The sequence below is a fragment of the Pelecanus crispus genome, chromosome 5, assembly GCF_030463565.1.
Source record: "Pelecanus crispus isolate bPelCri1 chromosome 5, bPelCri1.pri, whole genome shotgun sequence".
Classification (NCBI taxonomy): Eukaryota; Metazoa; Chordata; class Aves; order Pelecaniformes; family Pelecanidae; genus Pelecanus; species Pelecanus crispus.
In genome coordinates this window covers 6,376,530-6,404,131 of record NC_134647.1, presented here as the reverse complement: position 1 = coordinate 6,404,131, position 27,602 = coordinate 6,376,530, and the positions used below count along the sequence as shown (strand labels likewise).

Here is a 27,602-nt window from a genome sequence, read left to right as displayed (position 1 = left end):
GCCCAGAGAAACCAGGAATCTCTGAGGTCCAAGAGCCAAGCGTGTGGACGGTATTGGACATCTAACAATTTTGAAGGTGCTAAATTCTGCAAGCGTTAAGCATGTGGAGCCAGAGAACTTGCAGACCAGGTCTCTCTGGCGATTCTCCAAGCTGAATGCTCAGGAAGCGGTTGTGTTAGGAGCTTACGGACGCAGGAAAACTGGCAGTAAGCACATAGAAAACTGGGTGGATGAAGAAGCAGCGGAGAGTTTTGCTGCAGTGACCAATTTTCACTGCATCTTCTGATATATTTTTCCGGAAGAATCTCTTTAACTACACATCCACCTAATAACTGGTTTTACGTTTCCTGGAAAGAGGAATTTTGCTCTTACCTGCTGTTTGAGTTCTTTTCTGGTAGACACGGATCTCTTTAGCATTGCCAAGTCTAGCAAGAGACTGAACATCGGTGCCATTATATCTGTTTATTCGTAAAATGCTGAGGTTATCTGAATTAACTGTATATAAATAGTTTTCAAATACTGCCAAACCACAAAGATGCCTAATCTGGAAAAGAAAAAAATGATATAATTATTTTAGCTGAATATTTTAGGTATATCTATGATTTGTAAACATCAAACATTACTGTGAATTGTACATGCTAAACTGTACAAAAGGATTTCTGATTATGTCGATAAACATTTGTAAATAATAAACACAAGCTACACTACAAGTATAGTTCACATTCTTGTAGTCCAAAGTTTATAATTAGAACAGCTTTGTACAAGGCAGAAAATTAAAAATATTTAGCAATCCAAATTAATTTATCCTCTGAATTTCCCAGTTTCTCTTTTACATAAAAAACTCCTGCATACTTTGTTACATGCAACAGCTTATTTTAGTATTAACTAATATTAACTAATAACTAAGATAAATTAACTAATATTAACTAGCATTAACTAATGAATATAGTAAATATAGATATTTAAAACACAGTTTATAGGTTGAATTGATGTACTTTTTACTATATTATAATCAAAGCAAGGCAAATAGTGCAAGGTGTATGCACTGAATAATTTCTTAAGTAAATAAACGAATAAATAAACAAATTCCCTGAGCTATTCTTGTGTTCCTTTTGTGTCAGTGTCTTTGAATATGATTGTGGTCACATGGTACTGCTTGTTTCTCAAAAAGTGAATTCTAAAATTGTATTAACTTGTGATGTGTCCAGGTACATTGATTAAAAATTACGTAATGTTAGTTAGATAGCCAATCACAGCTCAAACGTGAAGTGTCTGACAACTGAGTGCTTGTGCTTGATTTATAGATTTAGAAAACAAAGTATCTCTCTGACAATTCTGAAAGCTGAACAAATTAAAGAGAATTCATTGGCAGATGTTCAGATATTCACAGGATGAATATCTTATTAGTTTAATCAATTACTTGTTCACCACAAAGTATTTACTTAGCTGATTTACTCACAAATTCAGACATACATCACAAAAAAAACTCAGACCCACCCAAACAAAAAAAAACAACCATCATGCATCAAATATTTCAGTCCTTTCTGGAAATTACCCCCCAGTTGGACAAATCTTGCTATGGTATTCTGCTCTTACCAAGGGCAGGGGGCGGGAAGAGATATCAGTTGAAGTGTTTGGTTAAGACCCAATAGGAAGTCAACCCAATTATAGTAAGATGGAGAAGAAAACAGCCTTGAAAACAATGATGCATCTGTACCAAGTTGTTGAATTCTCCTCTGCATTATAATCCTTTCTTCCCTATTTCCATCTGCACTCAGTTTAAAGATTTATTATTTAACTCCCATGAGAGCTTTTCTATATTTACACTATTAAAACTATGCAACTCTTTTTACAATATATTTTATAATGACTTAATTACTTATATTTAATTGATGCATTTGTTGGTTTTTACTTCTCATGAAGCTTTCCAGCTATCCTATGCATGAACAGAAGTGTTGTTCGCTACAAAGAATAGTCCTTTGAAAGCCGCACAGACCATCAATCATAAAAGCCTGTGTCATTTAGAAAGCATGTCTTTTGATATGCTTGTACTTATGAAATAAACTTTAATCCCTAAAATTACTTGAGAATAGTTTTCTGGTCTGCTCTTTCCTTGGACTAATGAGGAGTAACTTAGAGTAACTGTCATTCTAAATCATAGCAAATGAAAGCACAAAATGTAGTGAAATCACCAATTTTTCATTTGAGTGGAAAGACAACCAATATGATTCTCCTTTTGTGATAGCAGTCACCAACTAAAGGCCAAACTTTTTAATACCTTGCACCCATATTGAAAGAAACAGACATCCTTCTCCTTTCTTAGCTAGTTTAGAGAAGAAAGAAACCCTCTGAACTTGATAAAGAATCCTCTTTTGCATCTAAATTGCAGAAAGAGAAAGAACAAGCATCTGTCCTATGATACCAGTACAATTCAGTTACAAGCCTGTAAAAGTATTTATTAGTTGCTTCTGGAAATGGCTTTTTTTTTTTTTAAATATCTACCCCAAAATGTCACCAGGGAGCGGGGATAACTTACAAGATCTGTTATTCCAGAAAAAAACTGTCTACAGACTGGGATTAATGTTGTAGAAAATAGGAAGGTGTTTGCTGTTTAGCCAGGTGACCTAGGCTGGTTTTTGTCACATTTTCTGCTTATTTTTAAATAGTAGTTATGCTAACCAGTTGTCTCTTGGTAAACAGTGATTACTTGGTAGCAAGCAAAGAATGACAACAGAACAGTAAAATGTTTATTCTCTCTGCACATTTTTACACGCTCTGTTTAGCCTGAAGCAGAAGGAGATGTACTCATGGTACTCACACCAGCCCTGGGAGTCCAAGTAGCAACCAGGAACAGTTTGGTCTTTGCTAATTTTCTCTCGATTTACATAAGCCTAACAACTACCAGGGAACCTTTCCTTTCCCTGCCTCCCTGCTCTCCAAGCTGAAGCAACTATTACGGATTGATATAGTCCTGCTCAAAGACTCATACAGTCTCAGCATTTGTATTTATAACTCTGAACATCTGGATCAACTGGGAAAAGCAACATTGCCATCAACACAATATGATTTAAGGTCATCAAGATTGGTCTGAACAGGTGAGTAACTTTTGCTGTTCTTCTGTTTCATTCACATTCTTGTGCTTGTTAGTCTCTCCTTCCTGAATTGGCAAGGATATCTTCTTGTCATTAATAATTTAACCCCTAGTATCTTTCCATCACCCCGTATTTTCCCTCCTGAAGTCTCTTACAGTGGGGAGTGTGACTTGTTAATGAGACACTGCATGGAAGCTTGTCTATAGGTTGCAAAACAAGCTAAATTGCAAATAAAACAAAAGATGCAGATGGATACTTTACTGTCTAACACATTTGAACTAAAAAGAGAAAAAACATCTGAAACTACTGCTGTTAGCATTATGTACGTTTATTTATCGATACCATTACTTTTTACTAATTTGCAAATAAATACCTACTTGTCCGCCTTTAATTATTGTATGCCTCTTTCTCCCTTGATAGTCAACAACTTCCAAACTATCCAGATATATGTCAACCCAGTACACGTATTTATTGACAAGGTCCAGTGCAAGAGCAGTTGGCTGTTCAATTTTAGAGGCTACTATCCATGTCCTGTTCATTCCATCCATGTCACATCTCTCAACCTTGGCAGTATTCCCGTAGTCTGTGAAGAAAAGCTTTCTGTTGAAAGAAAATAAGATGTTGTAAGTTTTAAAGGGTGTGAGCAGAGTGCAAAGCTCCTGGTGGCTCTGTGCAAAGCAAGTTTTTATTCTTCACCATTTCAGGGGGCTCATCTATCAATAACCCATACAACCCATATCGACAATCATATAATTGCCAAAAAAAATCACCATATCTTCTAATAAATTCACAATTACACGGAATTTTCTTTCAAATGGAATGTACAGAAGTTCTAAATGCATTTTCTTACACCACAGATATACCATGCAATACTTGTCTTTTAAATAGATGGTATTCATATGTACAGAGACTACATTACAATCTTAAATATCTCTTTAACCATTATTTATAAAAAATGGCAAGATAGTTACAAATAACAAAGAGTGGCTAAACCACAAAGCACTTACACGGTTTGGAGAACAATTCAGTGCCTATAAGATATAACAAATACAGAGATCCACACTGTCAGGTTTTTGAAAATATATTTCTAAAGAAGGTGCTTTGGTCTGTAGTGCATTTGTATCCAGCTGTGGAAGGATGTTCAGGCTTTAAAATGTTTCCTCAAATCCAATGAATCATTCCATCCAAGAATAACAGGAAACAATCAAAGACTTAAAATTCCTCCTAAAGCTTCCTAACCCGATACTTGATTAGCATTCACTGGGTTTAGTATACACAAATCAATTTTGATTAACCTGACAATATTTTAACAAGATTACCTATTTGTGAGACTAAATTACACTTGCAATCTGAAGACCACCTTGCCGTGACTTTAACATGCTATAAAGGATAATCTGATTCCAGACTGAATGTTACTAAAACTACTTTGAAAATCAGGATTTCATTTTCCAAATGAAGTGAATTATCTCCTAGTTATTACCACTAATGGGAATAACATTGGATCAACAGCATGTAAACCTTGAGATATCTTTATATTAAAGAGTAGTAATTTATAGCCTTTTAACCTCTCATAGAAATTCAGCATTATAGTATGTTTTAGGCTGGAAAGAATACATGTTTGCTAAATAGCCAAATGAGACCCATAACCTTTAATTTTACCATCTTCAAATAAATAAGAATTTAATTTTAAATTTAGTTGAAGTGTTTCATGTGCCAAATATGTATATTTAAAAAATCATTAAAAGTATTGAAGGTAGTAGAATTATCTATAGTATATGTACAGCAGCTGTCAAATGCCACAATGAATTGATCACAGAATCATAAAATAGGGCTTGAGGAGAATTTGAAAAGTCGTGTAGTCCATCACCAGGTCATAAGGCAGAATAAACTTCACCTATAACATTCCTGAGGGATAACTCCATTCCTGACAGGGATTTCTATTTATCAAAATAATTTTGAATTCTTGTCTTGTCCTTCATCGTAACTCTGTATCCCAGCTGTACTTTAAGAACATTTTAAAAAACACATACTTAACATTCAGGTCCATACCAATCAAAATGTGCATGCTTACAGATGATGTGCAATGTAAAAATTATGTCTGCAAAGCAAATGTTTAATTTGGTATGAAAACAGCCAAAGAACTCTGTGTGTTTATATCTCTCTCTCTCTATGTGGATACACACTTTTATATATATATATGTATATATGTATTTCATCAGCAATAACAAGGCCAACACTTATTACATTTAAAATAAGTTGTTAAACTGTTACATGTAGTCTAGTCTACAATCTGTACTTCTGAGGATTGGATTTAGGTTATTTAATGGAACTTTGTATCTCAAGATTCAAGAATTCAAACTAAAGCTCATTTTGCCATCACAGAACCAAATGGCTTGTGCTGTGATCACCCACCCCCGCGTGTATATATAAATACACACAGCAACTACAAAGTCCTGGAGCTTGACTTCAGACTGACTCTTTATTTGATTGCTTAGTGCACAGTATTCTTATACAAGACTTAACATTTCAAACCAGACTGATACACAAGTTAGAAATAATAATTATTTCTTTTACAACCATATTCTGTTTTCAGATCAGACAAGAAGTAAAACATTTGTATGTCAATAACAAATAGATATCGTAAAGAGTATCTAATTTAAGATGCTTCTCCAGTTTTCAGGGTTGGGGGGGGGGGTCATTTATTTGTATTCTAAATATCTTTTTTATATTAACATCATTTATGCTAAGGAAGCTAGCATGACTTCATGTGTAAATGACATACTTTTCATTTTAAAAGTAATTACTCTTCTCCGGGAGACTGACAATAATAAAGCTTTATCTTTTAATATAGAGGCAAAAGACAGAGCTAGAAAGTAGCTGCCTAACTGCTTCCGTGTGACCAAAGTCTACTGAAAATTAAATTAAGAAAATTGAGTGCTTTACTGTGTAATGTTGAAATGCAATTCTGTATTTAAGGACTAATGCAGATTTTTAGAATGAGGTTTAAATCAGAATTGCATTTATAACACATGAAGCTGACCCACAATTACACTGTATTTCCTTTGCCTTGGGAGTTCTCAAGGATACACTGTAGTAGTATTTATTTCAGCTCAAGACTAATTTTCCTGCTCACACATGGTGGGGTGGTAAAATTTTTTATCAATTCACAGAGCAATTTCAGCAGGAGTACTGAGCATGTGCATTTCTCTGTACAGCCCAAGCACTATGCATTATTATTGACCTTGAGGGACCAGCTCGGACAGGGACAGGGAGAGCTGTGTTCATTACAGCATTTATTTCCTGAGACTACCAATGAGGATGCTAACTAAGGCTGCTATAAAATAGTAAAAATTTTGGCACTAAATTGAATTTCATTAAGGTATGTTATCTTTTGAAAGCTAGACTTCTTCATGCATAGAAATTCTGAATGTTCTCCTAGCTCTTTGAAATTGTACAAATCCCAAGTTCTGCCCATTGTTAATCAAGAACAAAAAGGGCCATCTTCTTCAAGTCCAGGTGCTTTGCAGGCATGGTATACCACTCTTTTTTCAAACTTCTTAAACTCATAAAATTACTTTGTTGTTTTGACCCAATGTTTCATCTAGAAGCTCTTCCAGAATGGTTTCGTTCTTGTTCCAACAGAGGAATTTACATGTAATAACTAATGACGATATCTTCAAGGCTAAATTATACCTACTGATTTCTGCAGCACACTTATTTGGCTCAAACAGTTCTTTTCACCTGTTTTCCCCTCCAAAGGCACTTCTAGACGGCAATCAAATTCTTTCACTCTCTACCTAGCAGCTAGAGATAAGCAAAGGAAGTCAATCTTCCTCATCTCATGAGACAGGCTCTTTATGTTGCCCTTCTGTGCAGTTATTCCAATTTTAGGTCATGTTATTGAACAAGCATGGTCAGCACTGGATGCGCTGTTCCAGAGAGGAGTTCACCGGTGCCTGCACAATGACACTGTAACTTCCCCGAATCAGCTGGAGATTCAGCCATCGCTGGATGACATTTGCTATTTTCACAGCTCTGTTACACTGCTGATTTAGTCATCCTCTCACCACCTATTACATACATCTCCTCCCCCTGCTGATTTCCCAGTGTTCAGCTGACTTTCTCCAGTCTATGAAAGACAAACCGTTTCATAACTTAACAACTTAGGCTTAAAAAGTTATGGTTGGAGTTTTTCAGACAAGAATTTCAACTAGGCTTCAACTAGGAAAACACAGGGAATATTCCCTCTACATCTGAGCAATGATAAAATATCCTCAACCAACAAACCCACCAACTACAAATAGCAATAAAGTCATGTTACCAAATAAAACTAATTCCAGAGGAGAAGAATGCCATCACGAGACAAAAGTGGCAGTGAACTTTCCAGTCCCTGTTCTCATACCAGTGGTCACAGATTCATCTTCCCTTCATTATCAGGCCCTGAAAACATGTAAGGAGGGCCTCAAAAGGCCTGCTATTCTTTCCTGACAGAAGACATCTGTCCTTGATAGAAACTTTCTTTCAGACCCAGATAGTTTCTGTCTTAGTTCAGCTGCCAACATTATATGCCTCCCTTATCACCCCTGGTTTTGTCCAGCAGCTTCTCTCTTGTCACTTCCATTTGTTTCCCAAGCTTTCAGTCACTGCATTCATAAACCACCTATTTAATTAGCTGAGAAAGAAATCTGTTTTCCTTGCAAAGCCACATTTGGATGATTGAAAACCCATAATTTCTGATGCACCTAAGAAGCCAAACACTGTATAGCACAATCAGACATTTGGGGGGCCAAATTTTACAATTCTGCAACTCTGGCAAAAAAACCCACCACCTACATATGGAACAATATTATAACGTATCATAAAGTAGTTTTCAATTTTTTTCCTGACACATACAACTGTGCTTCACCATTGAGTGTATTCATGTGCCATTACTATTACTTTTTATTCTTTATTTCCCTCCTCAGTCTCTCATTACTCTTTGTAAGAGGGAAGAGGTACGCTTGTCACCATGTCCAGAACCTCATCTATTCAGCTGCTAGGCCTCAGACTCTAAACTGTTACCTGTATAAGCCAGCCTATTCCCACCTCTTACTGCTCTTTGAATTCCCAGGCTGGCTTTTAAACCTCAAATGCTCCTTCAGTGGACCTATGGAAGGGGAACGTGTTATTGCACAGCAACCTCAATCCCTTATGAGAAGAAGCAAAATGCAGTTTCGGACATACCCAAACAGGACAGAGGCGCAGAAGATAAACCATCATACATCTGAGAGTATGGTGTGGCTTAAGACCAAACGCAAGAGTGGCTGCTAAATGGACTCAGGTACCAAAACACTTTAAGCAAAGATGTATCCCGATTACACACCTTCCCTGTTCTGCAGGAGGGAAGACATGGCATCCTACAGAGTTACCTAAAGCTCATATGTTAAGACTACTATCAACGAGACCCAACCCGTGCCAGCTGCTGCATAGCAGTCAGATGGCAATGCCAGGGAAAATGCCATGTTTTGCCTCTCCATCTATTTCTCTCTTCCTCTGGTCTTCTCTTACCAGACATAAAGATGTGTTAGCATAAGCACTTCTTGGTAAAAAAAGGATAAATACTACAAATACACACACATTTAAAGGATAGCACCATCTACTTAAGCTTCAGAACCAGAAAAGATGTTCTTCTAAAGTAATTACAGTTCCACTAGGTTAATCTCAAGAAGGGGGGAATTGCTGGGGCAAATTTTGAAGGGAAGAATGACAGAGAGCTTGGCAGTTCACAGGGAAGATTCTACTGAAATGCAAATTTATCAGAGGTAAATTAATATAGTGTATATATAGAAAGAAGGCTGCTTTCTTAGACAAAGTTACTGCTGTGGACCAAACCTATCTAGATTAAAGGAAAATAGTTGATAGCATAACTCAACAGGAGCTAAGAGTAGAAAGAGCAGTATTTAATTTCCAGAAATTACACTGAAAGGATCATCATCAAGACAGAAAACTACTAAAGATATTCCGCTGATCTTGGGAAAATTAATGAATGACAACAAGTTGGAGGCTTTTTTCTAATTTAGAAGAGGGATTGCAGTGTGGGGGAAAAGCGCTGAATTGGAGTAACAGAAATGGGGTGCAATTTAATTGGTTTAAAACTTAATGAGAAGATCGCTGGCATTGAGAGGTGTCAGCCAGATATACTGTAAGACAAATTGTAAACACAGGAAGATACACTGTAGGATAACTAAAATTATGGGAACTGTGGTGAACAGGGAACCTTCTTCAGAGAAGGTGATTAAAACACCTAATTAAAAACTGTGAAAACATCTGTGGGATGCTCTGCTTGTAAATTAAAGCTTATGGGATCTGAATCTACTTACTACTTATGGATCTACTTACTGGATTCTCAGAAGGGGACTGCCCTGCAGTGCTGTATCTGATTTCTACTGCATTTAATCAAAACAAATGTGATTTGATTTAATTTACGTTGCATTCAATTAAAAGCATGCTTTATAGCATGGTCCAGGAACATGTTCCCCTCTGTTGATGTTGACTTCTGGGTTCAGTAGTTTTCATCCTCATCTGCATCTAAAGCAAAAGAAATCAGCCACACTCAGATTTAGGCCATTTTTGGTAGTAAAGGAGCCACTGCACTTAGCATACCGGACAAATGTTAGGTACTTGAAGAATACTACTTGCTAACACACCCACATTTAAAATGATTGCCAGGTTTGGGACAAAGGCAATACTTTCCTCAGGGTAGGAACGTAAAAGCCATTGGATTTGGGTATTTGGGTTCTACCTTCCCCTGCTTCTTTCTAGCGCAATGCAGCACCCGTCACCTCGAGGATAACTTCTCCTTGCAAATCCATGCTATTTTAGGGGAGTTAGAAACCAGCAGGCTCTCCAGCAACGTGCCTTAATTTTGTAACTGGTTTTGGAAGGAAATATTGGGTGGATGTTTTTTGGGCTGCATAGGAGTGAAATTCTATTAAAGCTCCTCCATGATTTCTGCAATGTGAAGGAGGACATATGTTCCAAATGTTCCTAATATTTTGGAATCCTGGTAATGAGTGCATGAGAGTAAAATAATAATGGTGTCTTCTCACAGAGAGCTGCAGATTTAGCGCCATGCAGAAAAAAGCACAGAGCCGAGCTGCAGATAAAAGGAAAACCCAGTTAGACAACTCATTCTCACCGCACAGAGCCAAGCTCAAATCACCATTTGTTGTACAACAGAACATGGGCAAAATCAGCAAAATCTCAACCCAAATGCCTTAGGGGGGACATTTGTAATAAAATACCTTTCTCTTTACATGGAAATTACCGGTTCAAACAAAGGTTTTCTTATTTGCAGTAACAGGGCATGGCGATCTGAGCAGCAAGCGGGGTACATAGGTATGAATTTGGGGACGACTGAAAAAAGAGCAAATCCAGCTCACTGCTAAAGTAGCTACAAATTGTCATAATCTGTGGAGCTCTTATTGAACAGAGCAGCAAAACATGAGGGAAAAGAGAAAAATCCTGCAACAATTTTTTCTTCTTTTTTTTTTTTCTTACTAAAACTGTCCATCTACAGAAATACGCCTCGTATAAAGCCAAATTGGTTTGCCATCAACAGGAACACCCCCCCACCCCCCAACATAATTTCCTTTGACATACAGAAATATGCATTTTCAGAGATGTTATAAAGTGAATGTAATGTGATAATTCAGGACTGGGATTTGTTACATTGTTGCAACTATGGTCTACTGTTGTTTTAGCTTATCAAAACAAAATCCTGCCCAGAATTTTTCAAGTTAGATCCTTTCCACTTTTGAGGGGATAAAAGCCTTCACTTTCTTTTGTCTTACCAATGGCAACCAAATACACATAAACCAAAGTTTTTTAAAGGTCCTAATGGCCCTTAAAAAATTCCCCCCCTCCCCCCTTTTCCACCCGAATGTGCTTTCTCTGCAGGGAGGTAACTGCAAAAGGCACTCCAGCGCACCCGTCTACCATCGCGGGGTGCAGCAGGAATAATATGTGATAGTAAGATGTACAGCTAACTTGCCATCTTATGATATCTTTTCACAGTTTCAGTTTTCCCTCACAAGCTATACTTCTTCACACTCAAAGTAAATATGTAGCAAACCCATATCAACCGTACCATATTCTCTTTCTTGCTCCCCTTATGAATAGGTGTGAGCTTCTGTACACACTAAAAAAAATGCACGCCTGGAATCTAACACCAATAAATCAAAGACAAACACCCACAGAAATGAAAATTCAATTCATAGGTTTTGCTAGAGGATAAAAATGAAAAGAAAGTTGGTCTTATGCTCATTCTTGTCACAATAGTTGTCTGTGTTTTTCCCCCCATCAACAAGATTAAAGCTATGAGACATACTCTTGAAAAACTGATCCCTTAGCATATATCAAATTTATACTTGCTTAATCTGCTTTCTGTCTAAATGCAATTCAATATCCTTTCATTAAAGCCATGTAATTACCTTGAGCAATTTTGTGCAGCAATGGTGCATTTTCATTGTATTTCTCTTTCTTCTGAACAGAAGGATGTTGCCTGAATTTTGAAAATTTATTCCCAATGAAAATTACAGGAAGTCAATCAAATCGTACCTTTTATGTTACCTTTTTTTTCATAAATATATGCAAAGTTTTAATAACTGTTATTTTTAATTGAAAGACACATTGCAGATGTATTCATGGATTCATTAAGGCCCCTGAACCTTAGTATTTAATTTGTCCTGTTATTGCCATATATCTGAAAATGTATGGATTCAGATTTAAATCAGATGCAGAAATCTGGCAGTAGAGTCCTTTCAGACTGGATGTGTACTTGTGCATGCGTTACTACAAGCTCATCAATTAGAATAAGAATGAAGAAACATTGATTATCCCCAGTTTATCACAAACCAACTGCGCCAAATTGCTGTGTTGATCCACTGAGAAAATTCATTTTTAAAAGACACTCAAACTGTCATGTAACATGGTTAAATAGCAGCACTTAAGTAGACTTTTAACATGATAGCCAAACAGTACCAAGAAGTCTTTATAATATTTTAAAAATAGTATGTATAAAACCAAAACTATTTCACAAACAGACTTCTATACATTTATAAAATGTGTGCATCCAAATCATGCGCACACTGTTGTTAGATATACTTCAGTCTGTAACTATGAGCCTGGAGAGGACATGATGATGAATATAGTCCTTGGATTATCCTGAGTAATTATTTCTGAGAATTAGATGGTTAATTTCAACTGCTGTATCTTTTATCAGATATACAAGATGCAATGAAATAATTTTGCTGCAAAAAATTAAAATTCTGCTTCTTCATGGGAAACTCAGGGTCTGACATATATGCCATCATTCAAACTCGACTAGAGTTATGTATTTTTAATGCAATATTTTTTATTATTCTGCTTTGAATGATTTCTGGGCAACAAAATGGTGCCACCTGACCTTTCATACTATTTACATGACCCCAAGTACACAGCAGAATACACATATTCAAAGACTTACTTTCAAAGATTTAATTAGTATTGTACTGAAGCTCTTTCACAGAAAAAATAAAACCAGTACTTTTCCTGAAGCTATTTAATTTTCACAATATATTGTTATATGCAGTCAGACCCTATTTTTTCTTCCACTTAATAAACAACCTTCTCCCTTAGTTGAAAAGAGACAATTTTAAAAATTACTTTTTAAGAAAAGGATTTTTTTTTTTGAGGTGTGGGTGGTGGGGTGGTGGGGAAGTTTTCATTAATTCTTCAGTACTTGTAGGGAAAAAAAATAGAAAAAAAGAGGGCCCCTTAAAGTGTGTCTGACTTGCAGCCTGATGAAACTCAGGCTAATGGGAAAGCAGTCTGGAGCTTGGCAGATTTAACTTTTGTCCTAGAGCTAAGTTCAGCTACGGAGCAAATCAGGACAGCACTAGCAGTAACTCGCATTTTAAAAATGTCTGTCTAGACACAGGAGGCTATTATTTCCCAAACACAATCCCACTTCTCTGGTGGCTTTTCTTTCCCAGGATTTGAGACATGGCCCTTTCAACCCAGTTTGAGAAACATTATTTATATGGGCTGGTTGGCACTATCAAATGCAAAAAATGTACCCTTTCAGTTTGTCAGAGATTTAAAATCACATTTTCTACATCACCTACATCTATCACAATACAGATATCTACTTTAAACTAAGAATGCATTGGCTTCAAATTTGTGATCTGTCAACGAACTTTTTCTATTTAGAGTTACAGAGAATGAAAAAGGCTGCATTTTTGCGATATTAATTTATTTAAAATTTATTATTAATGTGAAAAATAAATTATAACAGTTCTTCCGCCTTGGTATTTTATGACCTATGCCAGATTAAATGTCAGTAATAGCTGGCATTTGAGAACCTGTCTCATCCATCTTATACAGAAAATGCTACAATAATCATCATTATATAGGATTATATTAAATGAATCAAAAATCCACAGTTTGCAAGCTTTAGGACTCTCAGGGCTCCTCCTTCAGAGGCAGACCTGAAGAAAGGCTAGGTTTATATTTAGAGGTGTACCCTTTAAAGCCCAAATGTTTCTGACCCCAGTTTTGAAAACTGATGATTTAAAGTCATGATGAATTAGCAGTCAACAGCAAGGATGGGGATTTCTTCTTACCAACATATTCATGGAAGAAGAATCTATCAGTGGCTATTAAATGCAATGACGTTTCTAACTCTGAAAATCACAACACTGTACACCGCTGGAAGCTGACAAGTTTGCTGTGGGAACTACTACTATATGCCTGTTTTAGTCTTACTTTCTCATCTAAGCATGTCATTTTGCTACAGTTATGAGAAGTCACATCTAGCATGCTGTGCTAAGGGACTGGGCTAGTAGGTTCTTCAATGCCACTGTTCTCAAAGCTCTTGGCTTAGATTTAAATCATTAAATATAATCAGTGACATCAAAGCTGAAGATGATCGTGGATGAAGACATAGGCTATGCCGTAGAATAGCTACAGAATCACATTTTAAATTTATATTTTAAATATATATATATATAATTTTAATTTATATAAAAATATACTTTAAAGCAACCTTTACAGATGCTAATAATTTCACCTTATGCCAAAGGGGAGAAAATACATCTCATATTTGATCTACACAAGCAAACAGTGCTAACACAATGAATCCTTAAGCTAGTTTAAATTGTGGATATGGCTATTCAGCGCAGTGTAGAATAGAAAATAGACAGCCTGTATTTGACAGCAACAGACAGAACTGTTCTTTATCTCAACGTGCAGCTTTTCTTTGGGATGAAGCAGTAAACTTTGCAGGTTAGGGAATTGCTCCAATCTAATTGATGATGCCAGTTGTGAACAGCAATGAGGAGGTACTAAGTGCTCACAAAGAAAAAAAAAAATCTACCCAAACTATAACAGCTGTTCAAAATGAAATAAAAACAAGATGCTCATCTGACACTTCCATGTTCTTGTTTAGAAATGTCCTTTCTTTAATGTTTTCTGTAAGGTAATAAAATCTGAAGTGAATATTAGAACTTGCCCTACATCCTGAGTCTCTGATCAAATATCTTCTGCTGGAGAGATTGGTTCAGACACTGCTGGTCTATGCAAGCCTTGGTAACGGCACATCTTTATGCAGGTCTGCAGAGCCCAGCACCTCCCCACTACACATTCCTAGCTGGAGCATTATTTAATGTCAGCATCAACAGAATTATTTGATGCTATGCCTCACCTTTGAATTTGACAGCAAGTAAAGAAAAGTAGGCAGTTCTGCTTCCCCATTAACTGCCAACTAAACAAGTAATTTTCTCCTCAAAATTGTACTTGCAAGTTAAAAAAAAAAACCAACCTAAAATAAAACCCCAAACCCAAAGCCTGGTCTGAAACAAAGATCATACACAACGAATTATTGAGTTAAAGGGAAGAAAAAGCAAACCATGATCTATACAGAATCATAAGATTTGAAATTAGATTGGAAATATTCTATTTGCATTATTTTATCTCTTCTGAGGTAAAAGACTCCTTAAAACTTCATGATATTTTTTCTTAAGGCATTATGAAACAGAACTCAATTTTGGTTAAGTGGCAATGAAATTGGTTGTATTCTACCATGGAGAAGGCTCTAGTGTTTTTGCTGTTGTTACTCTATTCTTGTTCTCTTAACCTTTAATTTGCAGCAGCTAATCCTAGTGGGAAGGTAGAATTATTCATAATACTACTAATAATTAGTGCCTAATCACTAGAACTAATATGAAACTGCTAGAAAACTGATGGGTGTATATATGTAGGATGTAAGGCCAATGATTGCTGATTTGAAACACAAATACATAAACAACAGAAGGATTTCAATTTTGACTTCCAAAAGTTGCCGTAACTGAGAGCCCACCGATGACCTGTGACATTACTTGTTATATTTTCACTGTGGCAGAGAAGTTATATAAATAATAATCATCCAAAACCACACATGCGTGCTGCTCTAGTTAGTGAGTGTTTTCATAAACTTTTCCTCAAAGTTTTGCTAAATGCCATGAAGACTACAAGGACAGAAAAGTTTCTGTGCATGGTGGTATCTAGCAGATGCTGATGGGAGTGTAACAGTAAATTAACGGAGACTGTGCATTTGGATGCTCAGAGTGATTTTAATTGAGCAGGGGCATTGAAACAAGGTATCACACATGGTGCACTCAGGCACCTTCGTCAGCAAAAGGATGGAACAGTTATGTTACTCTGATGTTTGATGGCAAGTGACAAGATATGAAATAAGATTTAAAACATTCTGTATTAAAGAATATTGCACACGGAGTCATTCTGTTGTCCACTTTTTTTGTACTAGGAGATCAGCATGACAAACAGAAGCTCAGATACTGAGGCAGGAACAGGTCAGAGCTGTTCCAAGTGAGATCACCAGAACAGGAGAACAAGAGGCAATAAATGCAGCCACACACTATGGTCCAACCAAACAGCCTCGCATTTCTTGGGGGTATTTCCAAAACACGTTCATACCTCTTACCAAGCTGAGAATAGCTTCCCCCAGCTGAGCGTTGACACAAAGGTGGATTCCCCTGCTCAGGAGATCAGAAAGTAAGCAGTTACAGTACATCTAAGGAGGAATTTATGCATATTTCCACATTTTTCTTTCTGTTTCAGTAACACTTACTATCACATAATCATAAATTTAAGGCATAACTCAGCAGTTCATGCAGCTGCTTGGAATTTGCAGTATTGTCACTTTTCTTTTGCTCAGCCGAGCTATGATAAGAGGTTATTTTTAAGAGGTTATTTTTTGGTCCTGAGGCTTTTTGATACTTTCAAATTCATGGCACTGGCTAAACGCATAACTTCTGAAAGCTGCATTGTCCTCTCATTAAAAACAACTTGATTGCCTGTGACATTGACCATAAAAAAATATTTTTTCCTGAGAGTCTGCAGTCACATATAGTTTCCTTTCAACAGCTTACATTCTTGTCTTCCCTGACAATTTTCAGTGGAGATTAATTGATTCTTGATTAATAGTTGTGGAGTCTCATATTCAGAAAACTAGCATATTGGTACCAATTAGATGAACTATATTCTGATACTAGTTGCTGAATGAGTCTAGGGCAAGGCTCATTCCCTAACAACTCCTTACATGAATGGGACACATGAGGGGAATTGCTTTTCCTTCTTTATGTGTGAGCAATGATTTGGTAGACAAAGATCAGAATATTCACGTTTCAGTCATGTATTTGTAAGTAAATGCCAAGCTATGGTGTCTACTTCAGTGTTGGGAAAGTATAATGGCTTCCAGTCCTGCAGAATTCTTATTATTTCACAGGAAAAATGACAAACATTTATTATCCTCCATTTATATAGACTTTACTTATTTATAAGTAAAATATGGTCAGTGGGTATTAAATCCTTACCCAAAATTACACCTTATCACAGAATTGGTATTAATGTCAACTAGTCAGAGTTAAATTTCATTCACTTGGATAATCAACTGAAAATATAAGACGATTAATAAGGCAATTTCCCGTATGGAAGAAAACAAAATCTGATTTTTCTTAGTACACTACTGAATAAGATCCAGTATCTACAAACCACAGATGTAGAACCTGAACTCAACTTCTTTTTTTTTTTAATATTTTTGCTGCTGTTCATAGCTGTTCAATGAACAGCATGAGGACAATCAAATCATATTCTTAGAATAGTTTCAAAACTGATAAAGAATTGTTACTGTTCATGACAAACAGGGATTAACCTATTTTACATCTTATAGTGACCTTTCCTATCTCCCATTTACTCAAAACCATTTGCAGCTATTCCAGAGATGAATGTTTTATAAATGGCTGTAACAGTACTTCCAGCTTAAATAGTCTTGAAATGTACAGTTAGTGGTTACTCCAAAATATATTTTGCAAATATATTCTCAACCAAAACCACACAACCTAAGATGTTGCTAATAAATACATATTGTGATTTAAAAATATCAGCAAAGCAAATTGGTGGCTTTTAGTCACATAGCATTCATAGGCAACTTCTAATCTTGTGTTCTCTCACCTTTCCTAAGGATTACAAATGTTACCTTTAGTCTTCTAAATTTTGCTTGAGAAACTTTTAGTACTCAGAATTAATTAATTTGGTTTGAGATTTTTTTGGAAGCTGTCAATTGCCATGAGTGCATGGCATATCTGAAATTTGAAATATCTGAAAGATGTCTGAAATTTTGCTTTTATATATATATTTATTTGACTTATTGGCTTGAATTTTCCCATTTCAAGTGGATCATTCTAATCCTTATTTACTGAATCATCTGCTGCTATTTTCCACATGAAGCTTGTCTCATTTCAAGAACAGTGAAAACCTGTGCTAGCATGACAAAGTACTTTATAGAAAAGCCGTATCTGTAATACACTTGCCGCACTTGTTACAGAATTTTGAACATAAGTAATGAATTAAACAAGAGACTGCAGGAAGCAACCTGGGAATCGTGGGATTAAGGAGGCTGTTGCTGATGCTGTTGCATCCGCTCCTGTGCCAAACATGCCTTTTTTTTTTTTTTTTTTAAAGTTGTCGGTAAAATTTAGTAGCACAGAATTATGTGTTATCTTTGTTTACAGAAATGATTGAAGGGATTTATCTGAAACAAAACCAAAAAAACCCACCCCTCCCTCTGGCCCCCAAAGAACCCACAAAACAACCAGCCATGGGAAATTTTCATCAAGTTATGCAACAACAAAAAAAAAGGCTATTTCAGGGAAATAGTGGGCAAGTTTCTGTCTCTGTCTACTTGTTGATCTCTGTCTATATCTGGCAGACACCCTCAGCTATGAGATTGTGACTCCTGCTCCACACCTGCTTGCTCCCCAGGGGGAAAAGCACAGCATGAGAGCACATTCAGCACGGAAAGAACTCCGGAAAGGCACCGACCATTACTGAATTAATACAACAGAGAACTGAAGGCCACTTTAGCACTTCCCTTCCCCTCCTGCCCTAGTCCGCTCATGGGCCCAGCATGGGCCCAGCATCTGCCCAGCCCCAGAAGACCTCGTAGAGAAGGGAGGAGCTGCCCCAGGGAAGGAAGCCTCCATCGGCAGAGCGGCTCCGACACAGCCGCGGGTTCAAATCGCCCACCCAAGCGGGACTGCACCAGGCTGCGCACGACACGGAGGAACGGGGCCATGCCGTGCCCCCTCACCCCACATTTCACTTCGTAATCTGCCGTGATCCAGTTCCTGGATTAGCAACTCAAGTAAGAAATTTCACAAGCGATTTCGAAGCACGCGCACTAATCTACCTCCCAATTCCTCTTCCGAAACACAGAAAATGTAGAGATGTTTTAGCAGCACTGACCCACGAGCACAACGAGGAGAAAGACGTAGCAGGTTTGGATGGGAGGGGAAACCAGTACCCCCCAGTGATACCTGCACACACCATTTCTGTAATTATTCTTTCAAATGCCAACGTACCCTATGCAGAATTAGACAGGAAGACAATTTCTGAAAATGACTAAACTGGAAAAAGTGAAGAATTGCAGAAAATAATAAAATAAAAATACTTTTCTGGCCAAGTATAGGATTATACTCATGTGCAAAGTAATTGGATTATGCCAGCATGAACCGATGCATTGATAGCCAAACTCTCCAAGCTACCTCACAAATTTTAATACCAATTCTAAGACAATTTTCACGCTCAAAGAAGTGACAGTTATAGCTCATTTCATTAAAAATATATGAAAAATGGGATTCCAGCATATTTGTGATGCACCGCAGCAAGTCTCACAGGTCCTTATACGCCAAAGCTGTGTAAGTGGTCACTAACTCACTCTTCCCCTGCTCCAGGTAGCATTGCCCACCTCAGCCTCCAGGCCACTGGGCACACAGGGGTGCATACAGTGGTACTGTAGAGCTAATTAACTAATTAGTTTTATTAACTAACTAATTATTTAATTTCAGGAAAAGAAGAAACAATATAAAGCCCAATAATAATGTTGAGTGCCTTTTATCACATGTGCTGTGGTGACAGCAGCGAAGGAGGCAACCACCTCCTCTTCTGACACTGTGCAGGGAAGGGAGCTGCACGTACCGCACCGAGATTTATCAATGGAGATATCTTTTCTTGAAGCAACCAATACAGTTTGAGGAGAAGGTTCCCTTTCTGGTAGGCAACTCTTTGAGTCTGATAGCATATCATGGTGTGCCTACGTGTCCGGAAGGTTTAACGTCTTTATTTTAAAACAAAATTGATACACACTGACACGAGTGGAGAGTGGATCAGAATACAGCCTGGTGTATTCTCCCCTTTTGGAGAGGGGGGAGAGTTGGCTTGCTTGCTTTACAAAATGAAAGCAATAGTCTACAGGCATAATTAACAAAATACATTTCAAGACTGTTTTTGTTATATTTATACATTATCTTATTTGCTGTCAGAAAAATAATGAGTATCTACTTTGCATATTAATTGCAATAGCAGTTAATTTACTCTAATCAGCCTGAGGTGAAAGGAGCACAGATTAACTTGAGGCTTTTCCCCCCCGCCCCACTTTGTTTCAACATATTTGTCCTCTCTGGTATAACCCCAGCAAATAATCTTACGATCTCCAGCACTATTATAATCACTCAAATTCCTCGCTGCTCTCTATGACAAGGGGGAAAATAGCCTGGGTTGGGACGTACAAGCCACCACCTCCTGCAGAACAGTTATTTCCTTTCTTACCTTATTAAAAGATGTGTTCCTGGTCTTTTCACTTTTTATTCCAAAAGAGGGAAAGAGAAGAGCGGTAAAGATACTACTTTATATTCTTTAAAGGCGTTCCTGTGTTCAGCAACCAGCAATTGCTTGATACAGCCTGCTTCTTGACGGTACCTGCCGAGGGACGTGCTTACTTGTCAAAGCATAATGGAGAGAGGGCAGCAGTGACAATAAGCACGGCAGATCGCATGGTGCCCAAATCCCAATGAAACCCATGGCAATATAAAGGAAAAACCCCTGGGAATTAGTTGTGCAGATGCCTTTGAAAATCCTGATTGCTTTCTTCCCATGTCTAAACATCTTTGAAATCTAGCCTTCATCCTGGGAAGTCAGATTCAAACAAGAATTAACAACACAAGTGACGAACCCCAAGTCCCTGCACAGCAACCAGGGGGAGTGAAGCACTTTGAACTAGGATTCACAGTAGCACTATTCAATTATAATGCAATGCTACATCCTTTCTGTTATAGTCAGTTTTCTGCCTCTCGCCTTTTTTTTTTTTTTTAATTAAACTAGTAATTGAGGCTGTTCTATGTGCTGAACTCAATTAGATATGTCAGGGTATGTTCAAAACATGCTCTCGAAACTCTGCCACTCAAAGTCCAGGCTGGAACATCTAATCTGCAAGTACCAGACAGCTGTAAACAGGAAATAAGCTACCACCTGAGCATCGTGCTATCAAACATGTCTTCGAAAAGGTAGCACTCATCTCACTATCTACATAACAGTTGAAAATCCAAGGATAATTCCAAAGCTGAGAAAAAATTAAATCAAAAGGAAGTGTAGATTGGGGAAGGCAGGACATTTCTTTTGCTTATTGGTTACATTACTCCTCATTAGGAGTTTTGGTTGAATGTTTCATCAAGCAGTGATTTTGGCATCACACGAAATTTTCTGTTAAAATGGCAGCACAGAGCAACAGATACTCCATTGGCTGAGGTAAATCTGTTGCTGGCTAGATGTTTTTTTCACATCTGTATGCACCTCTTCCAATACCAGAGAACCTGTCCCAACATTTCCTTTTGAAGCTTTTGTGCTTTCTATTACTAATTAGACATACAGAACAAAAGCAATAAGAGCATGCATGAGAGAGAACAAAATTCTCATCTCTGCTCTGATTAAAATTGTTTATTTGTACCTTGACAAAAAGCTTCAATTAGAGAATATCTGGTGGCTAAACACTTGTCTGGTGTATCGAAGGAGTGGAGATACCTGAACCTGGAAGTGCCAGATATTATACGAGGATCTCCTGTGGCCACGGCTTTCCCAAGATGTTCCTCTTTCACAGTAACTTTGAAAGTTCCCAGGCTCATCTCAATATAGAACACAAAATCTTTCGTGGAACAGAAGAAGTTTTCCCCAGCAGCTCTACTTTTGAAACACTAAAACATAAAAATCGTTAGACTTCTCTTTACAAACAAAGTCCAACCCATTTTGACGCTAGAAATCCTAGATATCAAGTTATTCTTTATTCCGAAATGCTCTCCTTGAATCATACTTATGTATAACCTAAACTGAAGGTAGCAGCTCAGAAGGGCAGCAGGCGTGCTGTTTGACATGTTTCCCTAACCTGTTAAGGATATCCAGCTATTCTCATATTCAGGAACAGAGAAGCTCTTTCAAAAAAAATGCTCAGTATTTTTTAAACTGCACACCACCATCACACGTTTATGACAACACTAGCTATTTATAGAAAAAAATAATTGGGCATAAAGCTGTTCAACACTCATAACAGATCACTGGTCATTGGTGAGATATTCATTAGTCTTTGTTTCAATTTGAATGGGAATGCATTCTGTTTGAAGTACAGAAATGGAAGCAATAAGAGCAGAATACACATGTGTTTTATTAGCAGTTGTTTTTAGAATGCATTCTCTAATGTCACATAATGAAGTCAGTGATCCAAGAAAGCTAAGAAAATCACAGGGTAAAAGGACTGAAAAGGATGATATTTATTAAGCCTCTTTTCAAGTTTTCCTAATAAAAATACCATCGCTAATCAGTCATTCGTAACAAATACTCATTAATTTTCATCCTTCTCAAAGTGCTCAGCAAAAGTAAGGTATTTTTAGAGGTGGTGAGGTTGAGGTGTAGAGCAGTGAGCTCACACAATCGACAAGTATGAAAACAGGAAAAAAACTCAGGGCTTTTTTAGCTCTTACACCTGTGCTTTATCCATCTATTTATAGTTGGGTCTCTACTAAACACCAATCAGGCAGCATGCCTAAAGTTTAAGTACATCATCAAGTGACAGAGATGTACTCGCATTACCTTGTTTGCTAGGTATACCAAATATTTGCTTTCATTTCCCAAGCCCTGCACTGACGTAAAATAATTTTTAAATCTATTGAGTATAAAACCACAAAATTGTATAATTTGGCTCATGCCAAATTAATTTGATGTGCTACAGGAAGAGGACTCTACATGGCCATAACACACAGGAAAAACTTGTGAATACAAACTAAGTGCTCAGTTCTGCCTTCTCCTGAACACACAGCTACAGAACTTGATAACAAATCAGTTTTGGTTAAGTTTCATTAAGACCTTCTCTACCTTTTTGGTAAAGGTTTTAGGCCTGTGCCACAGGCAGTACTGCATAACCATGATGGCAGCTGCTGTAATTAAGACAAGATGCTTAATTTTATCAACACAGTGCACATATGTTCTTTGGTCTCCCCTGTTTCTCTGACAAATTTCCCAGACATATTTCTGTGCAGAGGATTCAGTTCAAGGGACAGATTTTGCAACTACCTTATACTCACAAGTCCTTAGATTCATTTTTGCTGAGATCCAGTTGCTTTTTGCATGCCGGATTCATAGTTCAGTTTTCAAGGACATGCACTTGATGCAGTGACAAGATGCACATACTCTCTGCGGGTTGTCCCATCAATCCATTTTTACATCACTGGCTACAACAAATATCCAGGTGTACCGCAGCTTCCCCGCAAGCATGGAACACTTATAGGTTTAAGTTAAAGACTAAGATTGCACCACCTACCTGGGGCTTCTTTTCAAAAAAATCACAGAGTTTCTTTATATCTACTCCCAGCATAAAATGAGACCCATTCTATTTTTATTTTAGACTAAACTCCTGCCTCCTTCCAAGTCCCTCTATCCAGCTATTCTTTCATTCTAACACTGAGTTACTCAGTTCCTTAAGTGGATGCTTATCCTTACCCAAGTCAGCCACCTCACTGTTTTAAAGCACTGCCCCTTGACTGAAAGCCACAAAGGTTAAGCAGTCTCAGCTGTCTCCATTTGGGAGATAAAAGGCTCAATTCTTTCAGCTTGTTTTCTGAGATTTTGAGTTTGGCATTCAATATAGTGTAATTGCATATTCTTGAAAAGAACTCATGTTGCACACAGATAAATTCACTGTATTTTAACATATGAGGAACTTTAAAATGCATGTAATAATTAGGAATATTTCTTCATTTCTGTCACAAAGCTGTTTAATTTTTTTTCTTTAATCTATCATGACTGTAGCTATAAATCCACTGATAGAAAATAAGCATTCTTATTTGATTAAGCATTTTTAAGCAGCACTAAGTTTGAGGAGCACTGGTTCGAAGCACAAGATGAAAAATAAAATGACACGGTGAAAGGTAAATGTCACCAATCTTATGATTTAAAATACAATTAGAGAAGACTTCAATCTTATAACGAATTCTGTGTATCAATTTTTTCTTTAAACTGTAAAATATATGCAAATATGCAAGCTACATAGAGAATTTCACCTCTAGAGGCCAGGGCATGGACAGCCAATAACCTCTGACACGCACGCTGCAAAACATCCCCGGTGCTAACAGAACTGCAGCCTGACCTTTGCTTTATACATCTTATCTGGGAGAGAAACAGAAAATAGGAGTAAAAAAGTCACATAAACCAGAACTGGAACAACCTTCTAAGCCATGTCTAGACCCAGCAGCAACACAGGAGGGGTTCTCCACAGGGAATTTTCCAGGTTTCTTTAAGTCTACTTTTTTTCTATAAATGAATGAAGTAATAGGGCTATGCACGGATGGCTAAAGTTTCATGAGACTTCCTAGGTAGGAAAATAATTCTTAGCCACAGACAAGATAAAATATGTATCTGCAGGAAATCAGAACGGTTAGTAAGAGCCACCTCCCAGATAAATCTTTAGCATCTTACCTGTTTTCCCGGGTTTTATAGCATAATTCCTGTCAAAGTAACTTCCAAGAACACCTAATCCTACAGAGGATCTGAAATTTGAAGTACAGTTTGCCTGACGATCAGATTAGGGAAATGGAGGAAGCAGAAAATATGGCCCATCAATATCCCTTGAAGCTTGAGGGTTAGCTCTAACAGCCCCAGCAATAGTCTGTTTAGCACTTCAAAAGAATGGACTTGACGGTACTGGTTTTAAAATGATACTATTTACTTTCACAGAGAGGTAAACAAAATGTGGAAACTATCAGACTGAGTTCAGTGATGTATACGTAATGCCATTAGAGCTAGACTAAGTGCCAGTAGTACCCAGGCTAAAGGGGCTGCTGAACACCCTAAGAGCTAATTTACCTTTCCTTCTCTTCCATAATTCACAGTGGCTGGCATCACCCTGCTTGCAGCTTCCCAGAAAAAAATCTATTCCATGACGGTATCGGTTTCAGGAGTCAGATAAAGCATTTTATTGTTAGAAAAAGTGCTTGAGCAGCTCTCATTTTATTCATTTTGGTCGCAAACAAGTGGTGATGGAGAAGTGTTATGTATGCTTTCTTTTCTCCCCATTCTTTCCTAGCCCAAATAGAAACATCTTTCCCCAGACATTTGGCACTGACAGTGACAGTCCCTACTCTTAATACTGAAATACAGTATTATCTCCAAAACCCATAAGATCTCTACTTAGAAAAGGAAGTCTCTGCAATCTTCATCTTGAGGTTTTCTTACCATTTGTAGAAATCTATACTACATTGCAGTGGCAAAAGCTTCCTATCAACACCTGTAGACTTCAAATTGCAAATTAGGAGCTCTATTTCTCTGCAGTATCACAACAGCAAAACAAAATACCAGCAGGACACCAGATGTGAAAAAGCTAGGATTTGGCTCGTCAAGCAAGATTTGGGTCCCATCCAAGGGTAAGGGAAAATTGAAGCTTCTACAGTTTTTTTTTTTTTTAATTCTGTTTTACATGAAGTGGTCCATTCATTGCTCTCATTTTCTCTTTACCTAAACAAAAGTAGGTTACTTAAGTTGATATGCAGTTCAACCAAAGACGATTAACAAATGGAGATTTGTGTCACAGCACTGGAGAAGATATTTTCCCACCCCAGAATTACATTCCCTTCATTTTCCTTTGGGTGTTCGGATAGACACGCATTTAGGAACATACAGACTGTCTGTGTGACTATATCTAGGAAGACATTGAGTAGACGTGTTCTTTACATAGGATCATAGTTGCTTTCTAGCTGCTTGGAAGACTGCAAATGTTACCAAGGATTATTTAATACATGCACATTTTATAACTGCACGTAATTACTTACATGACATTAAGACAGAATTTACAACTTCATAAACATAGGAAAGCTACTGTCATAGCTTTTCTATGTACCATATTCTCTCTCAGCAGATAGAAAATGGCTAAATTACCTTTCCCATCCAGGGCAAACTGTTAATATGAGCTCTCAAATCCACCACATGCTGAGGAGAAAATAAAGCCCAGGTGCCCCTTGTTATTACTAGCTGTCATATTTTTTTATTCTAAGAGGCCTGTAAGACTTCATTATCTGATTTTACAGCGGTACTTTACTGATAACAAGTAAAATCCAAGTAAAGAAAGCACAGAGAAATGAAACTGTACGCCCTGGGAGGTGGCCGGCTGGCCATCCCGAGAGCAGGATTCTCCACAGCAGAGAGCCTGGGTTCAAACTGTGGCCAACTCATCTTAAAAACTGTAAATCAAAACAAAACCTGGGCCCTGGGAACAATCCACAAATTGCATGAATTTTTATGAATGTGTGGGATCACGTCTTTTCTTTTTCCTAATACCTACCCTTGTCATCTCCATCTGCAACATCCTAGTATTAGTCTTCATCCTGCAGGTTTCTTCACTTTCTTCCTTCTTTCCCTGGACTGTTCACTTTATTTTCTTCTCCAAATAAGGTTCCCCACATCCTCCTCACATACTTTTGTCCCATCTCACCCAATTTGTTCCTTTTGCATTTTCACTTGTATCTGGTTGTCTGATCTCAGATGATTTTTACTGCACTGTCTACGACCTGGCATTTCATATTGTCTTTTCCATATCTGCCCATACTCATTTTAAGGACTAAATTGTACTTTCTTTTCTACAATAAATGATAAGAGAAAGGAATTGGAGCTTTCCAAAGTGATGTTTCAAAACTGAAGAAGCAATGGCCTAGAGACACTAAAAACTATACATTTAAACTTGATCACAGAGAGGACTCTGTGTCTGTAATTGTGAAGTTCACATCTTTATTACAGTCTCTTTTCCCCTGAAACATCTCTGCAAAGAAATAACATGATAGAATAAAGTACCCATCATTAAGCCCCAGTACGTGTGAATATGGAGGTAAGCCAAAACAGAAATAGATAGCTTATTTGGCTTCTGGCAAGATAGTATTTGGCATTTAATATATTAAGTGGTAATCTGCATTGTATTTATTCAGTTGAGCATTTAAGGTGCGTTTAAGTGTGCGAATGATAAATAGGAGTTATACAAACTGCAACCAAACTGTATGGCATTCTAGGTTTAGGAATTATTAAAATGAGATTTAATACAAAGAGAATTGGGGGAGGGGGTGGTGTTATTATGAAGGATACTAATACCTCTGGGGTTTTATTTGTAGGTGCATTGTTTTTTTTCTCCCAGTGGAAAACTGGACCTCTAAGGCAGCTGTCTTACGAAATCCCATCTATGTATGGTACAATAGTCTATATATGTGCTTGCTTTTCTCAATTACTTTTTACCAACCTTCAGATGCAATCCAAAAATTTCTGCAGATTGCTGGTTAAAAGCCAGTGCAACAAACACAAAACCCACAGATCAGGCGCTGACTCAGAATAAACTCTTGTGATTGTACCACATTTATATTTTTGGAGTAATTTTTGGAGTTTTATACTGTCATATAACTGTGGTCCAGCTCCAGTAACTTGATTTCAGATTTTCCCCACCATTCTATGTACATTAATTGCCAGAGATTTACATGTTGTTTGTCATGCGGTTATATCATTATCTTCAGGGGACAGATGTTGAACAGCTGCAGAGGTGCACCATCTTTTGTACGTGTAAGCAAGTAAATTTGTATTTCT

At 37.3% G+C, this 27,602-nt stretch overlaps 1 protein-coding gene across 1 annotated transcript in view; it reads right to left on the bottom strand.

Annotated features, from left to right (window-relative positions):
• Positions 1-27,602, bottom strand: part of LRP1B (LDL receptor related protein 1B) — a 584,315-nt gene that overhangs the window by 301,020 nt on the left and 255,693 nt on the right. The window contains exons 7-8 of the mRNA XM_075711708.1: positions 3,470-3,692; positions 373-544 (exon numbers count right to left, since the gene is read on the bottom strand). Coding sequence (XP_075567823.1) covers positions 373-544; positions 3,470-3,692 — 395 coding nt within the window. The remainder of the gene's footprint in view (positions 1-372; positions 545-3,469; positions 3,693-27,602) is intronic.